This window comes from Gadus chalcogrammus, chromosome 1 (genome assembly GCF_026213295.1).
Source record: "Gadus chalcogrammus isolate NIFS_2021 chromosome 1, NIFS_Gcha_1.0, whole genome shotgun sequence".
NCBI classification, from domain to species: Eukaryota; Metazoa; Chordata; class Actinopteri; order Gadiformes; family Gadidae; genus Gadus; species Gadus chalcogrammus.
The window spans coordinates 11952661-11977375 of NC_079412.1; the positions used below are offsets into that span (position 1 = coordinate 11952661).

Sequence of the window (24715 nt, forward strand, 5' to 3'; positions counted from 1 at the left end):
TGAAACAATCAAAACCTGAGCACCTCAGAAATGTCATTTAAATATGTAGACCGGAAGTAAGGAGGTCTCCAAAACGTGTTGTACCACGGTGACCACAGGGGGCGCTACAGATCGCGGTCTAACCTATACTGCCGCGCCACCGTTTCATTGTATGATATGCTGGATCATTTTGTCTCAAGGACTCATAATGCCCGCCTGAAGAGTTTTTTCTTTACTGTGAGAGTATTGGAAAACCTTGAAAAAATCCTGAAAACCACACAAATTGAATTTTGTGTACATCTTATATTAGGGGTCAACATCCTTCAAAGCTGTATGTGCTTGGTCTATATCAGTTTGTCTTACAATCATGTATTTGTGTGTTTACACAACCAATAGAGGCAATAAGTAGGCTATGTCATTATCAAATGGTTACATTTATTAAAACATACCACGTACCACATCCTACTGTGTATCCCCTCCCCCCACCATGCAATCAATTATAATTATTACGATAAGGAATAAGGTCAACATAGATATGTATCTGGGGAAAGTAAATCATAATCTAACCTTACATTTTTTTATTCAAGTGGTGTATGCCTTTTCATAAAATTATAGAAAAATATCTACATAAAAACAAAAGAAAGTATGTCATAATTAGACTGACTATCATTAACAGACAGCATTATTCACCAGTGGTCATATCATCCCATCACAGGATTTTGTGTTGCTCCAATTCCTAGGGACCAACCATACTGCCCCTGCCATAGACATCATACTCTTTATAGAGAAGATAATCCCTCAGCCTGGGAGGGAGAGGAAGATAGCTGATGAAGACGGGGGATCTCAGTCGCAGTTGGCTCAGATATCCTCTTATCCTCAGTCGACAAAGGTGTTTCAGGCCTCTTGGGTTTCCTGCAATGCATTTTCAGATTAAAGTTCAAACAGCCTTTTTAATAACCCTTTTAATGACGCAGGTTCATGTGAATGACCCGAAAAAAGGATCTTAAAATGGAAGACAAAGGTTTCCCTCACTCTGCATGTGACAGATCTCTTCCCATTGTTTCTGCTCCTGCAATGTGTCCCTGAGCTTTGTGCAGAACGACACATGGTCCGTGTACTCCAGCATCATACGCACCACCTGGCCCGCGAGCTGCTTGAGCCAGTGAACCGTTATAACCTCACAGAACTGGACCCGAAACAACAACAAACAGGACGCAGACAAAGAGACACACACAGGGCTGAGGAACAAAGCACTAAAGCGGTCTGCAAATAAACGTAGTCTCGGCTTTCATCTCACCATCATGTCTTTGACGACCGAAGAGGAAGTCCACGGCGTGTAGTCATGGGAACCGCCGCCGTAGGGACAGTCGAAGCAGCGCTTCACGTCGTAGCCGTGGTTCAGGATCATCCGCAGCATCACCTCGTCCTTCAGCGCGTACTGCACCGCCGAGGGGAAGTGGGTGCTGTTGACGCGGGAGTAGTAGTTGACGTTGGCCCCGGCCTTCAGCAGGGCGTTGATCATCTCGTAGTTGCCCTGCCTCAGGGCCACCTGCAGGCAGCTGACGGGGTCCTGGTTCACCATGGCACCGGCCTCCAGCAGCTGCCGCGCGCACTGCAAGTCGTTGTTGGCCACGGCGAAGTACAGGGCGGAGCGCCGCTCGTCGTCATAGTTACGGCGCACCCGCTGGTGCAGCATGGTGTTGGGGTCGTGGCCCGCGCGGAGCAGCGCCTCGATGCACAGGGCGTGGCCCCCCGCCGCCGCAGAGTGGAGGGGACTCATACCGCTCTCCTTCACCGCCTCCATCTTGGTCACCGGGATGAGCTGCTCCAGTGCACTGAGACCCACAGAGAGGGCATTTTGTGTGGGACAGCGTTATGACTCGTACATCATACGTGTGTATGGGGGAAAACTAGACGGTAATGGTTCATTTCTCACAGTATGTGTCCATGGTAGGCTGTCCGATGGATGGGCAGGTGTCCGCTGTCCAGGGCTATGTTGGCGTCTGCTCCGTGGTCCAGGAGTGTGGAGACTATGTCGGGGTTCCCAGAGGCTGCGGCATCGAACAGGACGGTGCCGAACTCCGACTCAGATCCGTAGTTCACATGGGCTCCTTTAAACGCAGACACACACACACACACACACACTCACACACACACACACACACACACACACACACACACGCACGCACGCACGCACGCACGCACGCACGCACGCACGCTCACATACACACACACACACACACACACACACACACACACACACACACATACACACACGCACGCACGCACACACACACACACACAAACAGTGATACACACATGAAAACTCATGTTGTGCATAATTTGTTGGAGGACTGTATTATGTGTTTAAGTGAAAACGAATTTGACATTACACATGACTACCTTTCTGGAGAAGGATCTCCACTACATTCAGGTGTCCGTTCTGCACGGCCAAAGCCAGTGGAGTTTTCCTCTTGATGTCAAATGCATTGGGGTTAGCACCAGACTCCAGGAGCAAATGCACAAAGTTCTCAAGCCCCAAGAAGGCCGACTCGTGCAGCGCCGTCCGTTCCAGGGGTCCCGTTTGGTCCACGTTAGCGTTGTAGCGTAGCAGCAGTGTGGCCAAGTCGTACTGATCATTTAGAATAGCTGATAATAAGACCCAATAAGGATCAGAAATCAGTGCATAAACCTGCTGCTTTTCAGCCCTTGTATAGACTTAACTGTGCATAGAAACATACAAACCTCACCTGCCACTAAAGGAGAGTCCTGTTCATCGTTCTGGAGGTCTGGGTCGCACCCATTCTGGATCAGAAAGGTAGCGTTGCCCCGAAGGCCGTACACCACTGCCAGGAACAGTGGTGTCTCACCTTTAAGTGTCCGACACTGGCAAGCTCCCTGAGAGGATCCTGCCAGCAAAGCACCAAACAATGGATCAATCTGTCCTGTAAGTGAATCCAGCTGAATGGAATACATCAGGGCCATGATAGCCCGTACCTGAGAAGATAACCTCCAGTATTTCTCGACTTCCCTGCACTGCAGCCTCATGCAGAGGGATCCACCCTCGCTCGTCCACTTTCGACAGAGCTTTGGGCTGTATTGTCAGTCTCTTCAGTGCTTCCTCATCGCCTATGGACAGACGTATGAGGGTGGCATTGATTTCAGAAGGGTAATACGATAGTAACGACTGGAAATTAATCAATGACATTTGAGTCATTCATGGGTGTGTCAAGTTTGAGATTACCTTCCTTAATTGCTCTGAAGAGTTCCTCCGGATCTTCACTGACTTTCAGATCACTGGAGGGACACACACATCAGAAAGAACATATTGAGTAGATGAACAAGGCTATGCACAATGTAGAATATAAGGTATTTGTGTGGACGATTTGGAGGTTTACCCGGGACTCAAGCCCTTGAGTTTTCTATATTGAATCAGACTCTGTTCGATAATGTACTGCGTCGCCTCGTCTTCATCCAAGTCCGAGTCGTAGTTATCGTCATGTTTTTTTTCTCTGTTCATCTATAATCCTTCAGAATGTCTTCCGATGTCAAATTTAGACTGACAGTAGAGATGGCAGTTAAACACTATCCTCGAGACCGTGAGCTGTTTTATAACATTCCAGTAAGACACACAAAACCAGTAAGACACACATAGACAGAACATCTGAACACAGTGGAGGTCCTGCTGTAGTTGTTCCAATTATTGTTGTTGACTCGTTAAAATGATGTATACAATTTAAGAAAAATATACATTTGATCTTAATCTATTAGCACTCCAACTGTAGACAGTATTGTGAGACATTTTGCATTATTATTTTTTAAATATAGAATATTCTTATTGTTGTATGATATTCTGTAGCACTTGTTTAGCCATCTGAAGGCATGGCTGCCTCCCGCCATCTAGTAAACTACATTGCTGGTGTCATGTAACATTACTTTTGCATAATGCAAACCCAAGTTAACATCGAGAGAGTAATAACAAAAGACGTTAAAATGGCACAGAATGAGACAACATTCTATTATATTTATGTCAAGTGTCATGAAAATTCATACATTTCCAAGATAAATATAAGTATTCGACAGCATGAAATTCAAACTACGATGCCCATATGTTGTTCAATGCATAATACATTGCTCAATTAATACATTTTATATTGTTGTGTTTACCTTCAGTCCGCAGGCTCTGTGCTTTCGGTCTCTCTGACAACAGAAGAACCAATGGACTTCACAAGTCAGAAACATACCTATGTATAAATATATAACACCACAACTATAAATACATCAGGACTGGGCCAAGGCAGCCAGACTCTGCATTTGACCTACTCAATACTGCAGCTACTATTGCAATGACATGCATGTTCATTTTTAACACAGGAAGGACACCCAATGGCCAAACATGGGATTTCGTGCTCAGAACCTGCATTTTGTAATTCAGTGTTGCCAATTCATGTTCATGAATGTGAATCCATTAAAATAATGTGGTTAGTCCTCCTGTATAAATGGACAATACCACTTTTTAATGAATACTATTGTATAACATGCCCACTGGGCGCCTTCCTTGGGAGGTGTTTCAGGCACGTCCAGTGGGGAGGAGACCTCGGGGAAGACCCAGGACTAGGTGGAGAGATTATATCTCAACACTGGCCTGGGAACGCCTCGGGATCCCCCCGTCAGAGCTGGTCAATGTGGCCCGGGAAAGGGAAGTCTGGGGCCCCCTGCTTGAGCTGCTCCCCCCGCGACCCGACCCCGGATAAGCGGATGACGATGAGGATGAGGATGAGGAACATTTGGTCATGATTAAACATGCATAAATTTGTGTTTATATGTTGTTGGGTTTTTTTGCATCTAGAAAGCTTTATGAACACAAATGAATTCCAAAAATTAAAACCAAAATACGTTTATTGAATTTATGAATTCATGATTTAAATGATGATTCAATGATATGATGACACGTAAATAAATGATATACAAATTGGTATAGATATATGTATTCAGTTTTAATTGCACATAATAAACCTGAGTGTATTCTCAGGTGTCAGTCATCCAGCTGACAGAGCATGGCTACGCCCCGTTTGATCCAGTGCTGCGGCTGCTTGCTCGTGGGCAGCGTCATGGTGATCACAAAGTTGGTTGAGTGTCCCGTGGTGGACAGCGTTCCCTTCCTTTCACTGGTCTTGTACAGGGGGCACACGTACAGCTTCTGGGAGGGTTGAACGCTGTTCCTCTCCGCTGGATGGAGAAAGAGGAAAGCAAGAAAGAAAGAGACGGGATTGATTGAGGAAGGCAGCTCAAACTCGTGGTAACAGGATTTTTTTGTCTAATTCCGTTGAGAGCTAGCCCAGGGGCCTCTAGCGCCATGCTTACTGGGTTTGATCCAGATGATGGGCATCGAGTCAAACAGGACTTTGGGCTTCTGCTCCGCGATCACCCCACTGATGGAGAGGAGACAAACTTTAAGATAATAAATTACTTTTTAGTTGAATACAACGGGCTGAGCGATAATGATTTTAACCTGTTTCTATCCCAGCGAGCACCGTCCAGGAACAGCCCATGGATATAAACGCCGTCCTCAGGAGCTTGCTCTGACACATCAAGTGTGAGAACCTGTAGGAAAAAAACTGATAATGTACATGGAAAACCAAACTACCAAACTACAAATGACAAAATGACATCACAATTGATATTCAGTATTAGTGTTCCGGACCTCAAACTCAAAGACCAGCATGTCAATGGGGATGCGATACTTCCTGGCGTAGTTCTGCATGGCCCCTGTCAGGAAGGCCTGGGTGAAGAAGAAGCCGGTCAGCCAGAACACGTGAGGCTTGCTGCTGTTGAACCAATCCTGAGGGAGGCAGGGGAGGAATGGTGATACGAATCAGAAAACAACTGTGAAAGACTGATAAAGGCAACCTGTGATAAGTCATCTGGGATAAGGTCACATCAATCAGTAGAACAAACTTCATTAAACAAAAAACAATGAAAAGAATAAAGTCTTCTGAATGGGCTTCATCGGTCAGACTCACGTTCAGGAATTTGAGTCTGGTGAGGAAATCGGTGATGTAGCTGCCCAGGGGTTTGAGGCTTGGGTACGAGCGCATAGCCCACTTCTCTGGCACCTTGCCCACCAAAAGACTGCCAGCGACGGCCTCCAACTCTGCATCCATCACCACCAGACCCTTAATGGCTTTCAGCAGGTTTTGAATGCTCACGCGGATTGTTGTACACAGCCTAGCAGAGGGGAAACAGATGAACACAAAACACTAGATAAGATATTGCTTGTAGATGCTGGATACCACACTATACTATAGGTTAGTGTACATACGTGTTGTACCGCTCCATCTCCTGGACCAGCACAGTGTTCATGCTCTCCTCATAGAGGACTGGGAATTTTAAAAGTGCTTCCTCAATGTCGAAATCGTCTGGGAGCTAATAGAAAGGAGCAGAAATAAGTTAACAGAGGCAATGTTAGCAAAAAGAGGCTTTGTTCAATTTAAAGATCAGGTAGCCAATAAATAGCCGCAGTAATAAATTACTGTTTTACTTGAATGAAAGGATAAACCTACTACAATACTAAAACATTCAACATATTAGTCATGTTATTTTGATTTTATCCTATGATTGACTGGATAAGGATTCAAGTAAAGTATATATAGTGCCACAACCAGTGGATGGATACTTCAGGTCCAACCTGATTAGAAATGGCCCGATGGATTCAGTGTTTGGAGGAGCATTCGGCACAGTCTGGTACGTATACCTTGGTCAGGATGTCATTGGCTATTTCGTACAGGACGCTGTCTCCCCCGGAGCTACTTCCTCCTTTAACCCCACCTCCCAGGGTGAGCAGCAGCGAATCAAACAGCAGCTTGGTCTGCTGCAGATCCTTAGAGATGTCCACATTTTCATGCATCCCAAATATCTCAGGGCTCTGGATGAGCGGTAGTTTCTAGAAGACACAGACAAACTGCTTAAATAGGCGGAACCTAAAGCTAGTTGACTCAAATACTTTGACCAGCCTGAGTCTTACACATCCTATCACCTTAATAAACTCCAGATAGTCCTCATAGATGGACTTAGATGGGGCATAGTATTTGCCGCTGGGAGAGAAGGTGTAGCGGGGTTTCACAACGATGTCCTGGTTGTAGAAGTCGGCCAGGATGGTCATAAGGAGCCTTCTGTCCCAGTCGTCCGTCACGCGGCCGCCGTAGTTACACTCCCCGGTCAGGTAGGTGATGGCCTCGAACGGCACCTCCTCGTATCCCGTTACAAACAACTGGGAGCGGACAGGAGGAGAATGGTAAACTTGGGAACAACGACGGGAACATACTGGCTCATGGACTTGAAGTGTGTCGCTTTATGAAGCAAAGCTGGGAAAGTCAATTATTATGGGGAAATTATAGGTATTCATCTATTAATTGATTAATCTTATGCTTTTGTGTGTTCTACTGTGCTTCAAAAATGCAGTCACAATACCACTTTAAGGGATCGAAATGAAAAAGATATTTACATTGATGTAAAGTATATCAGAATAACCTCAGACAGCATACACGCATGCATGCATGCATACATGCATGCATGCAAACATGCATACATACATATGATGATACCATTGCTAATAATATGATAACTCTGCTTTAGTTAAATATCAGGCCTTATTTGCTAAATACCTGTAACTGTCTGATGCTTATCCGCAGGTCTGACTCATTGAAGCCGTAAGGGATATTCCATCCCAGAGGACCAAACTTCTTCCTCTCTTGTACAAGCGCGTGAAAGAAACACACGCCATACAATAGCTTCTCCCAGATCTGCAGGAACATCCAACCCAAAATGAACAAGCAAGAATGAAACATTTTGCTTCTTCTATGCGTGTGTGTATGTGTGTGTGTGAGTATGTGTGTGTGTGTGCATGTGGGGGATTGTGTGCGTGTGTGTGTGTGTGTGTGCATGTGGGGGATTGTGTGTGTGTGCGTGTGTGCGTGTGTGGGGGGGATTGTGTGTGTGTGTGTGTGTGTGTGTGTGTGTGTGTGTGTGTGTGTGTGTGTGTGTGTGTGTGTGTGTGTGTGTGTGTGTGTGTGTGTGTGTGTGTGTGTGTGTGTGTGTGTGTGTGTGGGGGGGATTGTGTGTGTGTGTGTGTGTGTGTGTGTGTCTTTGCCCACCGGTTCCTTGTTGGGGCAGCTGTTGAAGAACTCAGAGTCAGATATGGGATCTGACTGGTAGGACTGCAGCAGGTTAAGTCGGAGTCCTGTTGGTGGTTCGTTTGTCATCTTTACACCATTCTGGAGAATAGTCACTGGGAACTAATGCAGGAAGCAAAGAGGGGTCAATATGAATGCAATTAAATGGAAGGACTTATGTAGAGCATTTGTGCTTCATTGACAATTTAACAACTAAAACGACTGTTAAATGAATCCATTGATATATTGACAATATCATAATGGAGATTCAAGATCAAAAATGGAATTGCTGGAGAACTGTAAGAGACCACAGAATATATTTTGCTCCTGCAACCGCAGAGTTTTTAATGGTGTAGGCATCAAAAAGCTGAGGACAGCCTCAACAAATCCTCCCACGATCTGAGATAAGCCTTACATAAGATAAGATGTACTTAAATAATCCCACACTGGAAATCCAAGTGACACAGCAGAGATAACAAGAGAAAAATACTATTCCTAGAGATAATTAAATAATAATAAGAAAAAAGACTCCCACCTTGGGTGAGGGGTAGCTGGTGAGCCACAGACGGAAGTTGGGGTGACAAGTGTCAGGAGTGAAGTCCTCGCATATCTTCTCTAAGGTGGACATCCAAGACACTGCCAGGTGACAGTTCTGCAGACACACCCAGGTACCTTCTTTCATGGATGCGAATATCATTTTGGCCGCGATGGGACCCTGTCCCTGACCGAGAGAGATGGACTGGAATTTGGCCCCACCCATGCTCTTGTCATTGGCAAACTTCAGCAGGCCTGGAGAGGAAGACGGATGTTCCCATATGGTTAGCAACCAGCCATGGGTAACATCTATGAAGGGTCTTCTACATTTTTCAAACAGTCTTAAAAATACGACGCAGTATTTTGCTCTTCAAATGACATTAGTTGAACCCATTGACCTTTCCGTATAAGCACCAGACCACATAGACACTTAACAAGGGTTTGGTGTGTGATTGTATGTCTGGCTGTTTTTGTTTCCTCAGGACTCCAAGCCTCCAGCCTTTGAACACAGGTTAAGGGAGCCAGTAGCATTAACTTGTCAAATGTCAAACCATTAAGTGACCCAGGTATGTTATAATGATGTTAGAACCATTCTGTCGGGATCGGACTACACAAACGCAGTCCAACATGTAGGGTGCCTGTCTCCGGTCCAGCGTGACGGTCTAATGTGTAGCATGCCTCCAGACTTAGTCACCGCAAGATTCAATGACTTAATAATCACCAAACTTGATCCTGGCTTTATTACGAATTTAAACGTGGTATTAAATAGGTTCTAACATCAATTCAAAAGGGTTATCTGGGTGTTAGCGCGCCACCTACTGGCCATGGGGTCAGCTCCCGGAGAAAGCACAAACACCAGGGGCACGGTGCAGTTGGAGTCCAGGTAGCTTTTGCTCAGGTCAAAGGGCGGTGGCTCCACAAACATTTTCCCCAGTTTCTTGGTCACGTAGTTGGAGACGGCCGGGATGATCTTATCAGGCCGGAGGCAGCGGAAGATGATCATCTTCTGGAGGGTGTTTAAGCTGTCCGCCCAGGGTCTGGGCAGACGGGCGTTGTAGGGCTCCTTGCTGTCGTAAATGGTCTTAAAGCTGTCCGAGTTGTCTAGGAACGCCTCTCTATGTGTACGGAGGGGAGGGACAGTGAGGTGGTAAATAAAGAGAGGGTGTTGCATTGAGTAAATGCTACCCAATAGTTTCCAGTGTATTGTGCAGATTGGGCAGGATTATATTTCACAGGAGGCCTTACTTGATTCCAGCCAGTCCTGGTTGCTCGCTGGCTCTGCAGATCTCATCCCAGCTCTTCTCCTGCAGCCAGGAGGGGTCCGGGTTGGGGGTTGCGTTTGTTAGGCCGACGCCTCCAGTCAGCAAGAACATCAAGTCTCCGTACTCTATCTCCTTCTTTGCTCTAAATGGACATTATAGTTTTGCAAATCAATATACTTTTGGCAAGCCTAGGGATAGCTCTAACATCAAGAGACTTTTTCCGCTGCATAACACTTACAGGAGAAGGTTGGAGCAGAGCAGGAAGGAGAAAAGCAGTTTATCCTTCTCGAACAGTGAGCGACACACGTTGCAGTACAGATTGTAAGTAAAGTGATCAATCAGGTATCTCAGCCGCTTCTCCAAGATCGAGGACTTGTTGCTAAGTGAGTAGAGGAAAACATAACAATTTATGAAACGGATATCTAGAATGGAAATATGCAATGGATCTTCATTTTCTTTGTGGAAAGTACTTATTTTTGAGAATAGATGTGCTCTTAAACCCTTCGATTCCATCCTTGACCACCTTTATTAAACACCCTAGTCGGCTAATTTAACTTTTTGACCACCCAATTAACACATTGAACATATGGCATTCAAAGCCTTGTGAGCAACTCACCTGTCCTGTATGGAGCTGATGTAAAGGTTAACAAACCAGGAGAGAGAGTACTGGTACATGGGATCTATGTTAGCCAGGTCGGCGATGCTGAAGAACAGAATAGAGGAGTGTTTGGCAATGGCCCTGTAGCCCTCTCTGGACTCAGCGATCTTGATCTCAGTCTTCTCAGCTATCTGGGCGGTTTGAAAACCAAAAACGGAAAACAATTAGGATGCCTTAAGATTCAGACACAAATCCTTGATAACACATCAGGTGCCCTTTCTCCCTCTCTCTAGGTCGGAGCTGCACTGGTCTGACCTGTTGTTTCTTGGAGATCTCGTTGGACATGAGCTTGGCCGAGTCCAAGACCTTGATGGCGCTCTCGTCCTCCAGGATGTTCCCTTCGGACGACTCCAGCGTCTCCAGGATCTGGTCCTCGATCTCCTTCAGTTGCTTCTTGTTAGTGGCCGACTGCAGGATCAGGGCGTTCCTCTCCTCCTCCAGCTCTGGCCTGGGGCAGAGGGAGGGGAGCCACCACTATATTCACTACTACACTACTATACTGTTCACTATTATCAGACGTTGTTCAGTCAAAGCAACTCGATTTGAATTTTGCGGCAGGAGGCACAGGGATCGCTACACTATACACACCGCGTCATTTCCTAGAATCTTGGATGTTTTGAATGACACTTTATGAACCTAAGGGTCCTACCTCTCCTTGGCCACCATGATCCCGAGCAGCTGGTCTTCCAGGCCTTCGGGGGTGATCATGAAGTTGAGCAGGGACACCTTGGTGGCCAGCTCTGGGAGGTAGTGGGGGTTCCTCAGCTTGGTGGTGATGTAGAAGCGGAAATCCTGGGAATACTCAATCACACTCTCTCCCAGTCTGATGCAATCCACCCCACCTGGACCAGAAGGAAACAGACTAGTACTCCCTCGAGGACAGTGAGGAAGGGTCGCCAATGCACGTCCCGACGTCGGACACGACTGTACCCTGTTTGAAGGTCTGCTTCAGCAGCAGGGGCTCCAGCGAAGGGTCCAGCTCCTCCCTCACGTTCTCCAGCAGCAGCGGGGTTCCAAACTGGATGCAGTTCTCCAGCGTTCTCATGTAGTCCCCGTCCGTCAGCTTGATGACACTCAGGTTGTTTTCCTTCTCAGAGTTCTTCACCCACTTGTTGGCCTGCCCCTGGGGGTCAATCATGAGAGGCCTGCACACATAGGGGAGATTATATGATACCTTTAATTAATGAATGGTTTGCAGTCCATTGAAGCAGTGGCAGTAGATCAGTAGCTGTTATGGCAGGTTGCACAGCAACTGCAGGGTTAAGCAGGGTTAGAAGTTCGGTTCACCTTACCACTAGCAGCTTCTGAGTGTGAGTGTGAATGTGAGAGTGTGCGTCTGTGTGTGTGTGTGTGTGTGTGTGTGTGTGTGTGTGTGTGTGTGTGTGTGTGTGTGTGTGTGTGTGTGTGTGTGTGTGTGTGTGTGTGTGTGTGTGTGTGTGTGTGTGTGAGAGAGGTGGAATAACATCTATAGAACGCTAAATGAATGGTATGAATGTATTTCTCTTTATATGACAAATCATCTGTACTTCAAAGTACCATTCTCATCAGATATTTCGGTTGTAGCCTAAGAGAGTTCAGTTCATCAGTTCAAGGGCCTCACCATCTACGGGAGTTGCTCACGATGACCCCATTGTCTATGGAGAAACTGTCGGTGGGCAGCCCTGCAATGTTCCACGCCCGGATCTTAATGGGATCCCCCAGGGTCTTGCTGAGAGAGAATTCATCTGAAGACGGAATCTTCTTCGACTGTAACATAATTCATTACAGTAAACTGTCAAATCAATACTTATTTCCAGGGTCCTCGAGAAACAGCATCGGCTCTCTCTTTACCTGGCATAGTTTGGTCCAGATCTTGGCGCAGTCCTGCCTGAAGCCGGAGGTGAAGGCCCCCAGGTAGGCGATGACTCCGGCAGAAATCAACACGTCCCCGGTCAGGGTGTCATAGGTGTGCTGCAGCTCATCTGCGGCCTTGGACCATCTTGAGAACAACATCATATATTCACTAATCTATTCAGTAGACGCTTTCCAAAGTGACCTAGAGTTGGAGGATGGGGTGAGCTAGTCACGTGTAATAATCTCCTCCACCTGGTCTTCTCTCCTCCCAGGCCTCCGATGAGCTTCTCCGCCCTCTCCAGCTTGCGGGCGCACAGGTCCACCTGGAACTCCAGCTGGGCCTTCTCCTCCGTCTTCTCAACGAAGGTCTTCTGCAGGTTGGCAAGGCGGTCCTCCACCTCCTTCAGCTCCCCTCTCTTCTGGTCCAACAGGGCCATGGTGGTGGCCAGGGACTGCTGGGCCTCCTCCAGGTTGGCCTTCTTCGGACCCACCACCTACAGACCAGCAGGGGAGGTAGAAGGAGGAACACTTGACGAGATAGAGGGGATGGAAGAAAGCCTGGGGTGCTAAAGGAAGTGTAAAGCACTTTGAGGTGCTACAGAATGGAGAGATCGGGGGGGGGGGGGTGTATGGAGAACAATGGGAGCTACCTTGGCCACACGGTCGTAAACCTCCATGGCCTTTATCCACTTGCAGAGGCCCTCGGCTGCAGAGGAGGCCTTGGCCACTATGGTGGGGTCAAAGTCCGGGTTGGTCATGTACTCGCTGCGTATCTTCTGCATCACAGCGACCTTAAGCAGAGGGTGAGAAAGGGATCAGTCAAATAGAATCAAAAAGAAAGAAACTATTTTTGAAAACATTTTATTTCTCCATTGCAACTCACTGGGATATTGTCCTTGTCATATATTCTTAGGTCTCGTAAGAAGTTGATATCACCCAATAACTTCTTGCTTGGTCCCCAATAGTCCAAAATCTGAAAGGCAAAACATCACTGATCAGATTGGAAACTACCACTGCATATGTGTTCTTTTTCGTACAACAAGCCAGCACATCAAAGCAGGGCGGACCATGTTTATTTAGCTAGAGGAAAAAGGCTTTTGACTGGACAGAGTGAAACCTTTTGTCCAGTCCCAGCTGGGTCGGCGATCTTGTTCGGCTTAATATCCCTCATAACGCACACCGCTGACATGACCAGCTTCACCCCCGACGGCGGGTTCTTCATCGACTTGACAATCGTCACGTCGGATGGCTGGGGTGAAAGAGGTACGTTACTGAGACAGTCCTTATTGGCAAGAAATTAACATTTAGAAAATAGCGAGGTGTCAGAGTTAAGCTCAACAATTGAAGTCCCACTTTAAGTGTGTCCAAGGCGGCGAGCGCGGCCTCCAGGGCGGGTATGGCCTCGGCCAGGTCGCTCTCACACTCGTCCTTCAAGGCCTGCGCCGCGTTGGCCTTGATGGTAGCTGCCTCCTCGTCAACGCGTACAAGCTTACTTTTGGCTTCTACCTGCACTGACTCCACCTCGATCACCTGGTGGAAGACGCAGCAGAGGGTTGAGACCGGAGGTCAAGGTCGCCCTTAACGTTAGCGAGGAAGTGTAGGGTGTTTACCTTCATCATCTTGGTGTTGTCGATCTTCGCCTGCTCCAGCTTTGGCTGTAGCTCGATGAGTTCCATCTGCATCTCCCCCACCTGCAACATTTCATAGAAAATCCCACTAAGCAATACAGAGAGACGCATTGGGGATTTTCTAAATCATTTGGAATGCGACCCACCTGAGACTCGGCAAAGGCCAGTTTATCCAGACCATTGGTGTACCTCTTCTTAGCCTTCATCACGGTGTCTCGTTTCTGGGTCAGAAGCTGGCGGAAAGCCGCGATGAGCTCAAGGTAGGAGGTGGGCGTCACGTAGTTGTGCCGTCCTAACTCCGACATGAATCTTCAGGGAAAGAATGTCAAACATGAAATTGTATTTATTATTTACCGATATTGTTATTGAAAGTAAGGCACATGAAGGAGAGAGTGACCTACTTATGGGAGAGTTGTATGGCGGACGTGTGGAAGGTTTTGCAGATGGGCATGACTTGATTGCGCTCATGCTCGCTCATCTCCAGGGTTTCCAAGAAGGTGTTGGCCACTCGTTCCAGGGCTTCCTCTGGCCACGGCTGACATACGCATAGAACGTTGTGAATCATCTCGAAGGCATTAAATTCCCAGCAATATGGCATGAGAACCACATAGTTGTATAGATTTATGCTTACTAAATTAATAATATCTTTATATTTGAAATATGGAATATCATTTTTTTTCATATTTTCTTTGCTTCTGTACCTGAAACCAGTCTATAGTGCAGCAGTTGATGAGCGATGGAAATTGCCGCAGGCGATTTCGAAAGGCGTTCCCGATGGGACTAAATGCCACAACAATGTGCAGGTTTTCCCTACAGCGGCCAACGAAGAAGGCAAAGAGAGCCAGAGGGCTGAACTCCAGGTCGTTGTCACCAGCCTGGGCAATGGGACGGACGGCCTGTGGAACGGGGAAGCAGAACCAGGCTGAGATCACATCAAGACCCTGCATCTTGACCATGTACCACTCTGTAAGGCTGTAGCGAGCCCCAGTACCTCCATGATCTCCTGCTTCTCGTCCGCGGCAAACAGGTTGGGCACTTCCCCGGTGTTGAGCACGCTGTCCACGTCCTCGAGGAACGCTTCATCCTTGATCTGGGCGTCGGTCAGCAGGAACACAGTCTTCTCACCCTTCACTCCTGTGTTTTTAAGCAGAAGCTGTGGTGATGGAAAGAAAAACACAATAGTTAAAAAGGCAAAAGACAGCCGAGGTTGGGTGTCAGAACATTAACAAAAAAATATATATAAAGAAAGAAAATTATATAAAAAATGTATATTCTTCCCAATTTCAGTAAACAACGAAGTCTGGTTTTGATTTACCTCTGAGGACAACAGTCCATATTTCTAGAGATGGACAACGAATAACGAATATTACTGTCCCGTTAGCAGCTTGAGAACAAGAATGGAGTTGGCGTTGATAGTCAATGTCTACGACCGAATGCTTTCACAAGTAATCAACTTTTCTGAAAACAGCTTAAAACCACTACAACTGCTTTGTTGAGAAATTTACTTGACTAAGCCAAAATAAAACCAAGGCGTCGTCAGACGATAGCGATGGTTTCAGAGATCGTTGCCCTCCACACAGAATTTTAACCTGCCCGAAACCAAGGCCTGCTCAAACCTACAGAACGCTCCGATCCCAAAATCTCGCTCCCGTTACCAAGAGATTCTGCATTCATATGCAGATCTCTGCTTATAGAGATACTCTTCTTTGTCGAAGGGAAGCAAGACCATGCCAACCTTGAGGTCATCCCTCCACTCGTTCATGCCGTAGCTCTTGGAGATCTCTGGCTGGAAGATGGTATTGTTGGCCATGGAGGTGGCCAGGCGGGTGATGGACTGGCGTCCGCTGCCTCCCACCCCCACCAGCAGAGCGTTACCTCCCGGCTGCTTCAGCACACGACTGATACGGGACAGGTGCTCCAGAACATAACTGTGGATTAGAAGGAGAGAGACAGGAGTGGTCATTAGGTGGTTTGTTGGTCTTTGTGAGTCTCATGAGAATTATGGCATTGAGTTAATTTTTAACGAAAAAGAAATAATTGGATTTTGTTTTATAGTACTTTAAAAGTTTTGCCTCGCATTATTCATTTTATGTATCATATATTGTCTATGACTTTGAGTATTAGAATTATAGATAGAAAAAATCGTTTGACGTCTACATAAAATAATATATTGCATAGAATACATAATTTAATAATGTTTTCTTGAACTCGATTCTATAGTGTCAAAATAATTCACCGGAAGATGACGAGATTCATGCGGTTCTTGTGAGTCTGGTTGTATTCCTCCAGACAAAGCTCTACCACCTGTCCAAAGCTTTCCATGGAGGGCACCTCTGCATACAAGCGCTCATCCTCCTCCAGGTCACGGTTCATGTAGTCACCAAATAAAAGGCTGCGCATGTCTTCTTCAACCAGCTTAGAGTGGGGGAGAAGCGGCAACATCCAAATGAAAACTTAGGGTGCGGATACCTCAGTGACACCTCAGTGTCCGCACCCCTAACCTACTTAGGCATCATTGAGCAAGATGTCTAACCCTCTACCAGATCCTTTATGATCTCTATCGGAATTCACTGTAAGTTGTTTGGGATGAAAAATATTGTATAAATGGTAAATAGCAAAAGCTACAGTAAATCTGCTTTGAGGCTTTGATCATATTTTCACTTTCAAATTCAATGACACTCTTGTGATCCGCTCTGATGTGTCCATTAAGGAACACTGCCTCCAGACTCAACACTCAAGTCAGTCCCTGAACTTCTAAATCCATGACAACAAAAGCAGAGAAACGGCAGCAACAACGACGACAACCAATACAACATCCACCAAATCAAACACACCTGTTTGTCTTTCTTCAGGTGGTCAAACAGCTGCTCGAAGGACTCCCGGAAGTGGACTTTGACGATGTCGTTCATGAGCTGGTAGAGCCAGGTGCGGTCGGCGTCATCCACCAGGCGGTCGTAGTACACACGCATGACCTCGTGGACGAACAGGCGCGTCATGGTGCCCTTGTTTTCCAGCGACTCCTTCTTCAGCAGCAGGCAGCCCTGGACCACGCGGGAGAAGTCCCGCAGGTTGAAGGTGTAGTGGGACTTGGCCGGCGTCGGAAGAAGGTTCTTCATGGCTTTCTTGTACACCTTGGGGGGGGGATAGAGGGTGAAGAATACTCAGTAGGAAAACATGGGACAAACGTGTACATATGTACAGTGCATAAGTTGCGGATGGCTCGACACTATGTCTGTTGTTGGCTGGGCACAGGTTTGAATACATATTTGTTTGAGTTTGCCTTTTTTAAACATATGTCTATTCTAGAAGTATCATAAAGAACAGGCAGTGAAATTGTAATTGTACTATACCCAAGATAAAATGTCAAGTAAATGCATTTTTGAGAACATCATCCTTTGATGTTCTAAAAATAAATCAATACACACAAATTCTTGTGTGTATTGGAAGGACTTACCTCCAACGTGGCGGCCACTATCTGGTTGCCGACGGCGAAGTACTCAGGGGCGAAGTCGTTGTTCTTCAGGTAGAAGGCGACCACGTTGGAGAAGATGCGCACCATTGTGTCGTCGCTGAAGGCGTTGATGCTGCAGATGTTGAAGTGGCGCAGGAAGCGGGGTGTGACTGCGTTCCTCCCCCCGCCGGGAGGCCCCATGGCCGAGATGATCTGCAGGTCCACCAGCGTGATCTTGGTGGTGTCCTTCAGGTCGTACCTGAAAAAACAACAATCACAAGTCAGCACCAGCTGCTGTTTTGTATCAGGTTTGTATTTCTAGTCACATGCTTAAAGCTATGCTAGGCAATATATATATCTTAAAAAAATGGATCCTATTTGTTTCAATTCCCTTCATTTCCTAACAGCAATGCTCTGACAAAGAAAGAAAAAGTTTGGGTCTGTCGCAGGCCTGTAATAGGCCCCTCTTGAATGAAATGATTGGATGAACTAGTGGGCCAGTCATGCATTTTGGGGGAGTGGCTTTGGAAGGAGGCCTGAAGGTAGAGATGGGATTTTTTTTTTGTTGGATACCTCAAAATCGAGCTAAATCTGCCTTGTTTCTCCAAATATTCCTACCCTAGCCTCAGAACTGCGGGTGAACACCTGCACTGTTAAATCAACCTTAACATAGTTGGAGGCATGACACTTGCTTAACAAAATGTTTTTTTTTTTTAATTACTGAACACAACTCATCCACCGACAACTCAAACTCATCTTGGATTTTTTTAATTTTAAAAGGTCTGTTGAGTGAATTGCGGGAAAATGCAATCCAAAAAAGCTGAAAAGGCGCCATAATGCTGGTTATACTGAAAGTTCTAAATGATGTAAACACAGCACTGAACAGTTCCTACCAGTTCCCATGGTCAAAGTACTGTCGGAGGAGCTCCACAGGGGGCTGGGCTCCAAACGTCTCCAGCGCAGGCATGTTCATGTCATCGACGAAGATGACACACTTCTTCCCCATAGGAGGCCCATACACCCCCTTCCTTCTTTTATCCAGCCTAGACATGATTATATTCTAGGGAGAAAAAAAACGATTTGAAAGTTAAACCTAGCTATAACTTTATGGGTGGGGATTTACCAGCGTAAATGTATAGTGCATGTTATTATATCGATGCTTGTATTACTCTTGTGGATAGATGTCTATTGTCATTGACAGGAGATTTTCATACTCTTTGTATTGGTGATACAGATTTCACTGCAGATGCTTTATTTTATGTTATTGTCTATCCCTTTTTTTATTTGCAGCTGTTATACTTTACCTTCCCCTCGGGGATCAATAAAGTATATATCTTTATCAATATATTTTATTTTTAACAGTCCTTACATTTGAGGACTTCCAAGCACTAAAGAAATAAATTGACCTCAAAGTCGCCTCGTCTTTTATTTAGTGTTACTGACCTGACTCTGGCTGGCGCTAGTGCGGGCGGAGAAATTGATGAAGAAAGGCAGAAAGCGGTCTTTGTCCAAGTTGTTCATTAGTTTCTCCTTCACGTAAACAGACTTCCCAGTGCCCGTGGGACCAACAAACAATAGAGGCCTGAGTGAGGAAAAAGAGTTGTACAATAAAAACAAATGAAAAATAAATGTTATGTACTGAAATAAAATATACATTGGCTGGAGGACAACACATTTTAAGTTTATATAAAATTATACTTTTATTCTCCTCATTCGTAATAATTCCAAATTCCAAATAATTTTCATGAAAATCATGGGGATAAAATGACAATATTTACACAGCATTATTGATGCAGAGATCCATGAGGTAGGTGTAGCGCACAGTGTCCAAGGTGGGAACGATGATGTCCTGCACTTTAGTGTTCTTGTCCCCGAGGTTGATGTTTTTGATGGAATCGTTCCAGTGGACCCACCGGCCTTTTCCTTTAAACTGCACAAGAACTCACTGTAAAGGTCTGGGAGTTTTTTATCGAACGGCGACTCTAAGGAGTGTCCCTAGATTCCTACGACTGTGAACAACACACTACCTCGTAAGAGAAGTCGTACGCCAGGCCCTTCTCGTCCAGTGGACACTCCCATCTACCTACAGCGGCGGGGACGGGGTGCTTGTCCATCTCGCCAGAGGTGATCTCCCTGAAGAAGCCATCGAACCTCTCCCGGCTCTCTGCGTCGCAGCAGCCCCCCACGGACCACACCAGGGAGAAGGCAAACGCCGCCTGCAGCCACAAAACCACACATTGACATGGGGGCCAACTTTAAATAACTCTGTGTTCATTTATTAAACAAGACCTTAAATATTCTATTTTTAATAAATAAACAAATCAACCCATCACTGCATAAAAAAATCCATGAAGATAACTTTAAATAATCAGAAACACAGTCTAGACATTGTTAATGTGGTAAATGACTATTCTAGCTGGAAATGTCAGATTTCTTTTATGAAATATTTACATAAGTGTACAGAGGCCCAATTCCAGCAACAATTACTCCTGTCTTCTAACGGTACATTGTTTAGCTAATTGTGCGAAAAAGGCTAATCTATTCGTGCAATTATGTTAACACAGCTGCAAATTGTTGAATAAAGCTTTCGTGGAAAAAATGATCCAAGAAACTTTTGAATGGTAGTGTATGTATGGTTATTCTCCTTTTCAATTGAAAACAATGTGAATGTATGTACGTAAAGAAGGCCAATGCGTCAGTGCACTACAGAACATCTGTGTTTTCCAGTGTTGTGCATCTTTCTGGTACCATGATCCATGTACGTATGTTGTTGCTGCCAGGGTCCTCCCCAACAGGCTCAGCGAGCAGGACCTCAAACAGGTGACACAGAGAAACCACCTTGTTGCTGTCGTTGGTGGCAACGACTTCCTGCAAACAGAAAAATCATTCACAAAAAGTAAAGCGTGTCTCAGTCGAGAGAGCAAGGACAGAAAAATTAACAAACTAAAAGTCCACATGCATGTGGAAATCGGTCTACGTATGTTCTTGTCCAATCAGAGACAGGCAGAGATGCTTCGGCAAATGGAATGCAGATCAACACTGGAGCAAGCGGAGCAGTACTTACCTCTACTGACTAGTTTCAATCTCTACTGGAAGTGACGACATGGCAAACAATATATGATAACCAAGTTCTTAATTAACTTTGAGACACTGTTATTACTTTTCCACACATTTTCAAAGCTTATAGCCATGAACAAACCAGATGACAGATAAGAAAATACACTAATACTGAAAAGCACACATCTCCAATAACTGTGATGAAAAATGACAACCAATTATAAGATTCCGTTATCCTTGAGGCGGGGATCCCTGTGGGGTGATTCGCGGTCGCTCACCCTGCAGTGTTTACGCAGCACCCTGAGTGTAGGAGGTACTAGCCAGAGGAAGAGCTCCTGGATCAGAGCGCTGTGGTCGGGGCCCGTCAGCGCCTCGGGCAGCGTGTTCATCCAGGAGGTGACAAGAGGCTCCCAGCCCAGCTGAGAAGGCTCCAAGTAAATCATACCACAGCGGCTCACTGTGGCAGGCTGAGGAGCAGAGCAATAACCAAGGAAACACGGGTCAATGGATAGTGTACCATGCTAACAGTATTTTTGTGTTACCCTTAAAATGCATTCGATCAGTTGTATGTTAATACACGTATTAGACGGATAACCTTTCCCTCCAGCATTGGACTTACCGAAGCCTGCGACAGGTCCATGGCTTCAAAGATCAGGCTCATCTGGTTCGACATCTGGATGATCTCACCACTCATCAAGCACAGCTATGGAATGAGAAAACTTGCAATATAAAAATCCTACATTGAACCTGCACCGAACCATTACCTCTAAAACACATGTTCAACTGCTACTACTATGCTGTTTCATCATTCATCAGATGCTTTCTTCAGAAGTGAATTTCTGTTGATTGTAGATACATGTCTAGCCAACATTATCATTGCTATTACTGTCATTATTATTACGATTGATACTGTAACTATCGTCGTCTCAAATGAATGATTGCTTTGTTTTTTGTTCTTTTTAGCACTTTGGTCAACTGTTGTTGTTTTTTTAAATGTGATTTACAAATAAATGTACATTCCATTCCATTACATGTCATTATAGAGCAGGCATCTTCCTCAGGGCTGCCTACAGACTGCAGACATTGTGGTCTGAACCCAGAGCCTTTTGGGCCTGGAGACAAGCCCCCTCAGCCCCCTTTTCCTGCCCCTGCTCCGTATTGATTGCTACCTTTTTGTTGTCATCAAGCACGGTATTCATGCTTTCGATCCAAAGCGTGTCGATGGGTCCGTCGAACACGACCCATTTACGATCTGGTGTCTCTGAGGAAGCAAACTCACGGAACGTGTTGGCCACAATCCCATCCGACCACTACACGAGAGACCGCATCAACCAGTACAGACAGGAGGGGAAAGAAGTTAGAAATTCAGTTGACATTTAGAGTTCCAATGCAAAGCTGATCCACACAGCACACATGAGCAGTTTGTTAACATGTTAGCATGGAAGGTGTGTGCCGACCTCATGGGAAACGGGGTCAAACTCTCCAAAGAGCTGTCCCATGGTTATGGACTTGGGGTTGACAGTGCGATAGATGACCTTCTCCTCCTCGTTCAGGCCCTTCTCGTTCATCAGTGTCAGAGTGTCCGCCAGCACGTGGAGAACTTTGGTCTTCCCGGCAAACGGCTCCCCCACCAGCATGAAGCTGGGACACATAAACACAGATTAATATATTAACATAAACCCATCTTTTGTACTCCACTTTGTAAAGCTATTGTAACGCATGACAATGCTGTGTTATCTCACCCATGCCGGACGATCATCATCTCATACGACTGGATGATCTTCTCCAAGAATAATTGCGTTGGCTGAACGTTGTGATTCTTACAACACTCTCTAACGGCCTCAAGAAACAGCTGCGAAATGACCGTGACAGAACATCACTGGAGGTGAAGAGAGCAGAAGAATTTGACATGACATGATGTGTGCGATGCGGTTTGTGAGGACAACCGAACCTGATAGTCTGCGACAGGAAGTGAGATGCCTGGGAAGAGATCGCTGGTGATGCCATTGAACAGTGGGATGTCGTGTGACAGGAACTTGGGTTCGTTCACGTCCTTGATGGATCTCAGGAGCTGGTCATGTTGCAAAGCAATACACAAACTGCCAATGAGATTCACTTTTTAACACTTTTAATACATTATATACATTTCAAGCTGGACAATGGACTGATAAGATAGATAGATGGTTGCACAGATGGTTGAGCGTTTAGATGAATGAATAAATAAATAGCAGAATGAAGGATGGAGATAAAGGGCTGATTGATGAATGGATGGATGGATGGATGGATGGATGGACGAACGGTTGATGTATTTCGGCGCACTGACCAGTATGTCCTCGTTCTCGTTAGGGAACTTCAGCTTGAGGTTTCCCGCGGCCACCAGCACGGCTTTGACGGCCCTCATGCCGTAATCGTAGTGGAACTGCGAGGAGAGCTGCTCTGAGCAGAGCCTGTATGTCATGACGATCTTCACAGACAGAGGCTTGGCGTTCAGGAAGCCGTAGGAGTACAGAGAGATCTCCGCTATGAGGGCGTAGTTCGGGACCATCATGGCCACCGTACGGAACAACACCTGTGCCGTAAAAAAACATTTGGAAAAAAAAAAAGGACTAGTGTAAGAGCACATCCAGAAATTCAAAAGAAAAGTAGTAGTAAATTCAAACGACAAACCTTAAGGTTATCCGGGAGTTCTGAGCGGCCGGCGTAGCCGGGGTTCATTGTGATGGTCACGAAGCAGTTGGGGTTTAGCTTGAGAGTGGTCCCTTCAAAGTCAAAGTACTCCAGCTTGAGCTCCACGGCCCTCTGGATGCAGAGCACCTGCTGGGCCACCACCGACAGCACCTCCAGCTCGATGCGGTTGAACTCGTCGAAGCAGGCCCACGCACCCGAGGACGCCAGACCTTTGAAAAACTGTTGAAGGGCATTGGATGTTTCAACATTCACAGAAAGACATTGGTATATATATATAGCTTACTGTTGGATCTGATGACACTTTGTTTAAACATTGCTGATGGGAGATCAGTAACGTTGTCACACGGGGAGGAGATTGAGTACAATGGGCTTCACCTTCCCCATGGCCAGGTAATCCAGCCCATCGGAACAGTTGAAAACCACACACTGCACGGCCAACGCCTTGGCCAGATCCTTGGTGGTCTCGGTTTTACCGGTCCCGGCTGGACCCTCAGGAGCTCCGCCCAAACTCAGGAAAAACGCTCCGATCTGAGGATGCAGAATACAGGGTGAATCTAACAGCTCCACGTTTTCACACACCTTCACACACCACAGTGAGGTAGAAAGACTTCAGCGTTAACGGACGGCCTACCAGGGTACGATAGCATCGATCCGTCAACGGGGTAATGACCAGTCTGGGGGAATTCCCCAGGTACTCGTACGCATACTTCACGTCGCAGTTGATGATGCGGACTCGCACGTTCTCATTGGTCCAGTAGTACCGCAGCTGAGCCAGCCACTGGAAGTCGGTTTCATGTGACACACCTGAAAATATACAGTCCATCCATTTGAATGACCCTGAAGTGGAGCATTTACTTGCAATCGTTTATTTTCAGTAAAACTTGTTAGTTGTGTGTGTTTTTTTGTACAGGTTTTTTTGTAATGTACCTTTCTCGATCAACTCCATGACCACATCCCTGGCGTGGACATCGATGGTGACCAGCGCTCCAAGCGTGGTTCGGGTCTGCTTGGGCAGCTTGCCTCTTACAAGCTCCACCACGCCCTCCAACTGGGTCTGAAGCAGCTTATAATAGTTCTTTAAACCCTGCCGAGGTAAGCACACACACACACACACACACACACACACACACACACACACACACACACACACACACACACACACACACACACACACACACACACACACACACACACACACACACAGACACACACACACACACACACAGACACACACACACACACACATTCTGGTTGTCCAATATTTTTCGAAAGAAAGATGAACATCGTTCGTTTGTCGTTTGTTTCATATCATTATTATTATTTATATTATTTTATTATTAGGGGTTTGGCCCCTATTGCTTCTGTAACTTGTTTTTTTTTCCCTCAAATTCTGTAAAAGACACACTGCAGCCTATACTGTACGTCGAAAACTCCTGACATTTTTAGGTATGGTT

General features: G+C 46.0%; 2 protein-coding genes across 7 annotated transcripts in view; both read right to left on the minus strand.

The window, feature by feature from the left end:
* Positions 1-244: 244 nt before the first annotated feature.
* Positions 245-4265, minus strand: asb14b (ankyrin repeat and SOCS box containing 14b). Of its 5 annotated transcripts, none has more exons than XM_056589733.1 (10): positions 4147-4265; positions 3378-3538; positions 3224-3276; positions 2977-3108; positions 2730-2888; positions 2383-2628; positions 1916-2090; positions 1277-1814; positions 1012-1129; positions 245-891 (listed from the first exon to the last, which is right to left on the minus strand). In XM_056589733.1, the coding sequence occupies exons 2-10, from the start codon at positions 3497-3499 to the stop codon at positions 716-718; spliced, it is 1719 nt and encodes a 572-aa protein (XP_056445708.1). In that variant the 5' UTR covers positions 3500-3538; positions 4147-4265; the 3' UTR covers positions 245-715. The 5 variants fall into 5 exon arrangements, with proteins under 5 accessions (XP_056445708.1, XP_056445700.1, XP_056445687.1 ...); XM_056589725.1 differs by having other exon boundaries at positions 246-891; positions 1012-1165; positions 3378-3583; positions 4147-4264; XM_056589712.1 differs by having other exon boundaries at positions 246-891; positions 1012-1165; positions 4147-4263.
* Positions 4266-4934: 669 nt separating this feature from the next.
* The window catches only part of dnah12 (dynein, axonemal, heavy chain 12), a 29898-nt gene continuing 10117 nt past the window's right edge, over positions 4935-24715 (minus strand). For both annotated transcript variants that reach the window (XM_056589756.1, XM_056589750.1), the window contains 50 exons: positions 24189-24345; positions 23893-24065; positions 23637-23789; positions 23241-23480; positions 22897-23142; positions 22525-22644; positions 22316-22425; positions 22031-22214; positions 21743-21883; positions 21193-21276; positions 20852-21040; positions 20265-20384; positions 19544-19732; positions 19295-19446; positions 18960-19098; positions 18410-18576; positions 17520-17775; positions 16900-17196; positions 16302-16480; positions 15801-15993; positions 15057-15218; positions 14767-14961; positions 14467-14600; positions 14212-14374; positions 14048-14128; positions 13791-13967; positions 13555-13686; positions 13321-13410; positions 13088-13228; positions 12690-12931; positions 12435-12582; positions 12205-12350; positions 11535-11749; positions 11254-11446; positions 10860-11052; positions 10563-10735; positions 10185-10325; positions 9930-10088; positions 9504-9799; positions 8686-8939; positions 8133-8273; positions 7644-7781; positions 7016-7249; positions 6734-6922; positions 6302-6405; positions 6003-6207; positions 5684-5821; positions 5492-5583; positions 5344-5411; positions 4935-5208 (listed from right to left, as the gene is read on the minus strand). In XM_056589756.1, the coding sequence (XP_056445731.1) occupies positions 5015-5208; positions 5344-5411; positions 5492-5583; positions 5684-5821; positions 6003-6207; positions 6302-6405; positions 6734-6922; positions 7016-7249; positions 7644-7781; positions 8133-8273; positions 8686-8939; positions 9504-9799; positions 9930-10088; positions 10185-10325; positions 10563-10735; positions 10860-11052; positions 11254-11446; positions 11535-11749; positions 12205-12350; positions 12435-12582; positions 12690-12931; positions 13088-13228; positions 13321-13410; positions 13555-13686; positions 13791-13967; positions 14048-14128; positions 14212-14374; positions 14467-14600; positions 14767-14961; positions 15057-15218; positions 15801-15993; positions 16302-16480; positions 16900-17196; positions 17520-17775; positions 18410-18576; positions 18960-19098; positions 19295-19446; positions 19544-19732; positions 20265-20384; positions 20852-21040; positions 21193-21276; positions 21743-21883; positions 22031-22214; positions 22316-22425; positions 22525-22644; positions 22897-23142; positions 23241-23480; positions 23637-23789; positions 23893-24065; positions 24189-24345 (8427 nt within the window). In that variant the 3' untranslated portion in view covers positions 4935-5014. The remainder of the gene's footprint in view (positions 5209-5343; positions 5412-5491; positions 5584-5683; positions 5822-6002; positions 6208-6301; positions 6406-6733; positions 6923-7015; positions 7250-7643; positions 7782-8132; positions 8274-8685; positions 8940-9503; positions 9800-9929; positions 10089-10184; positions 10326-10562; positions 10736-10859; positions 11053-11253; positions 11447-11534; positions 11750-12204; positions 12351-12434; positions 12583-12689; positions 12932-13087; positions 13229-13320; positions 13411-13554; positions 13687-13790; positions 13968-14047; positions 14129-14211; positions 14375-14466; positions 14601-14766; positions 14962-15056; positions 15219-15800; positions 15994-16301; positions 16481-16899; positions 17197-17519; positions 17776-18409; positions 18577-18959; positions 19099-19294; positions 19447-19543; positions 19733-20264; positions 20385-20851; positions 21041-21192; positions 21277-21742; positions 21884-22030; positions 22215-22315; positions 22426-22524; positions 22645-22896; positions 23143-23240; positions 23481-23636; positions 23790-23892; positions 24066-24188; positions 24346-24715) is intronic.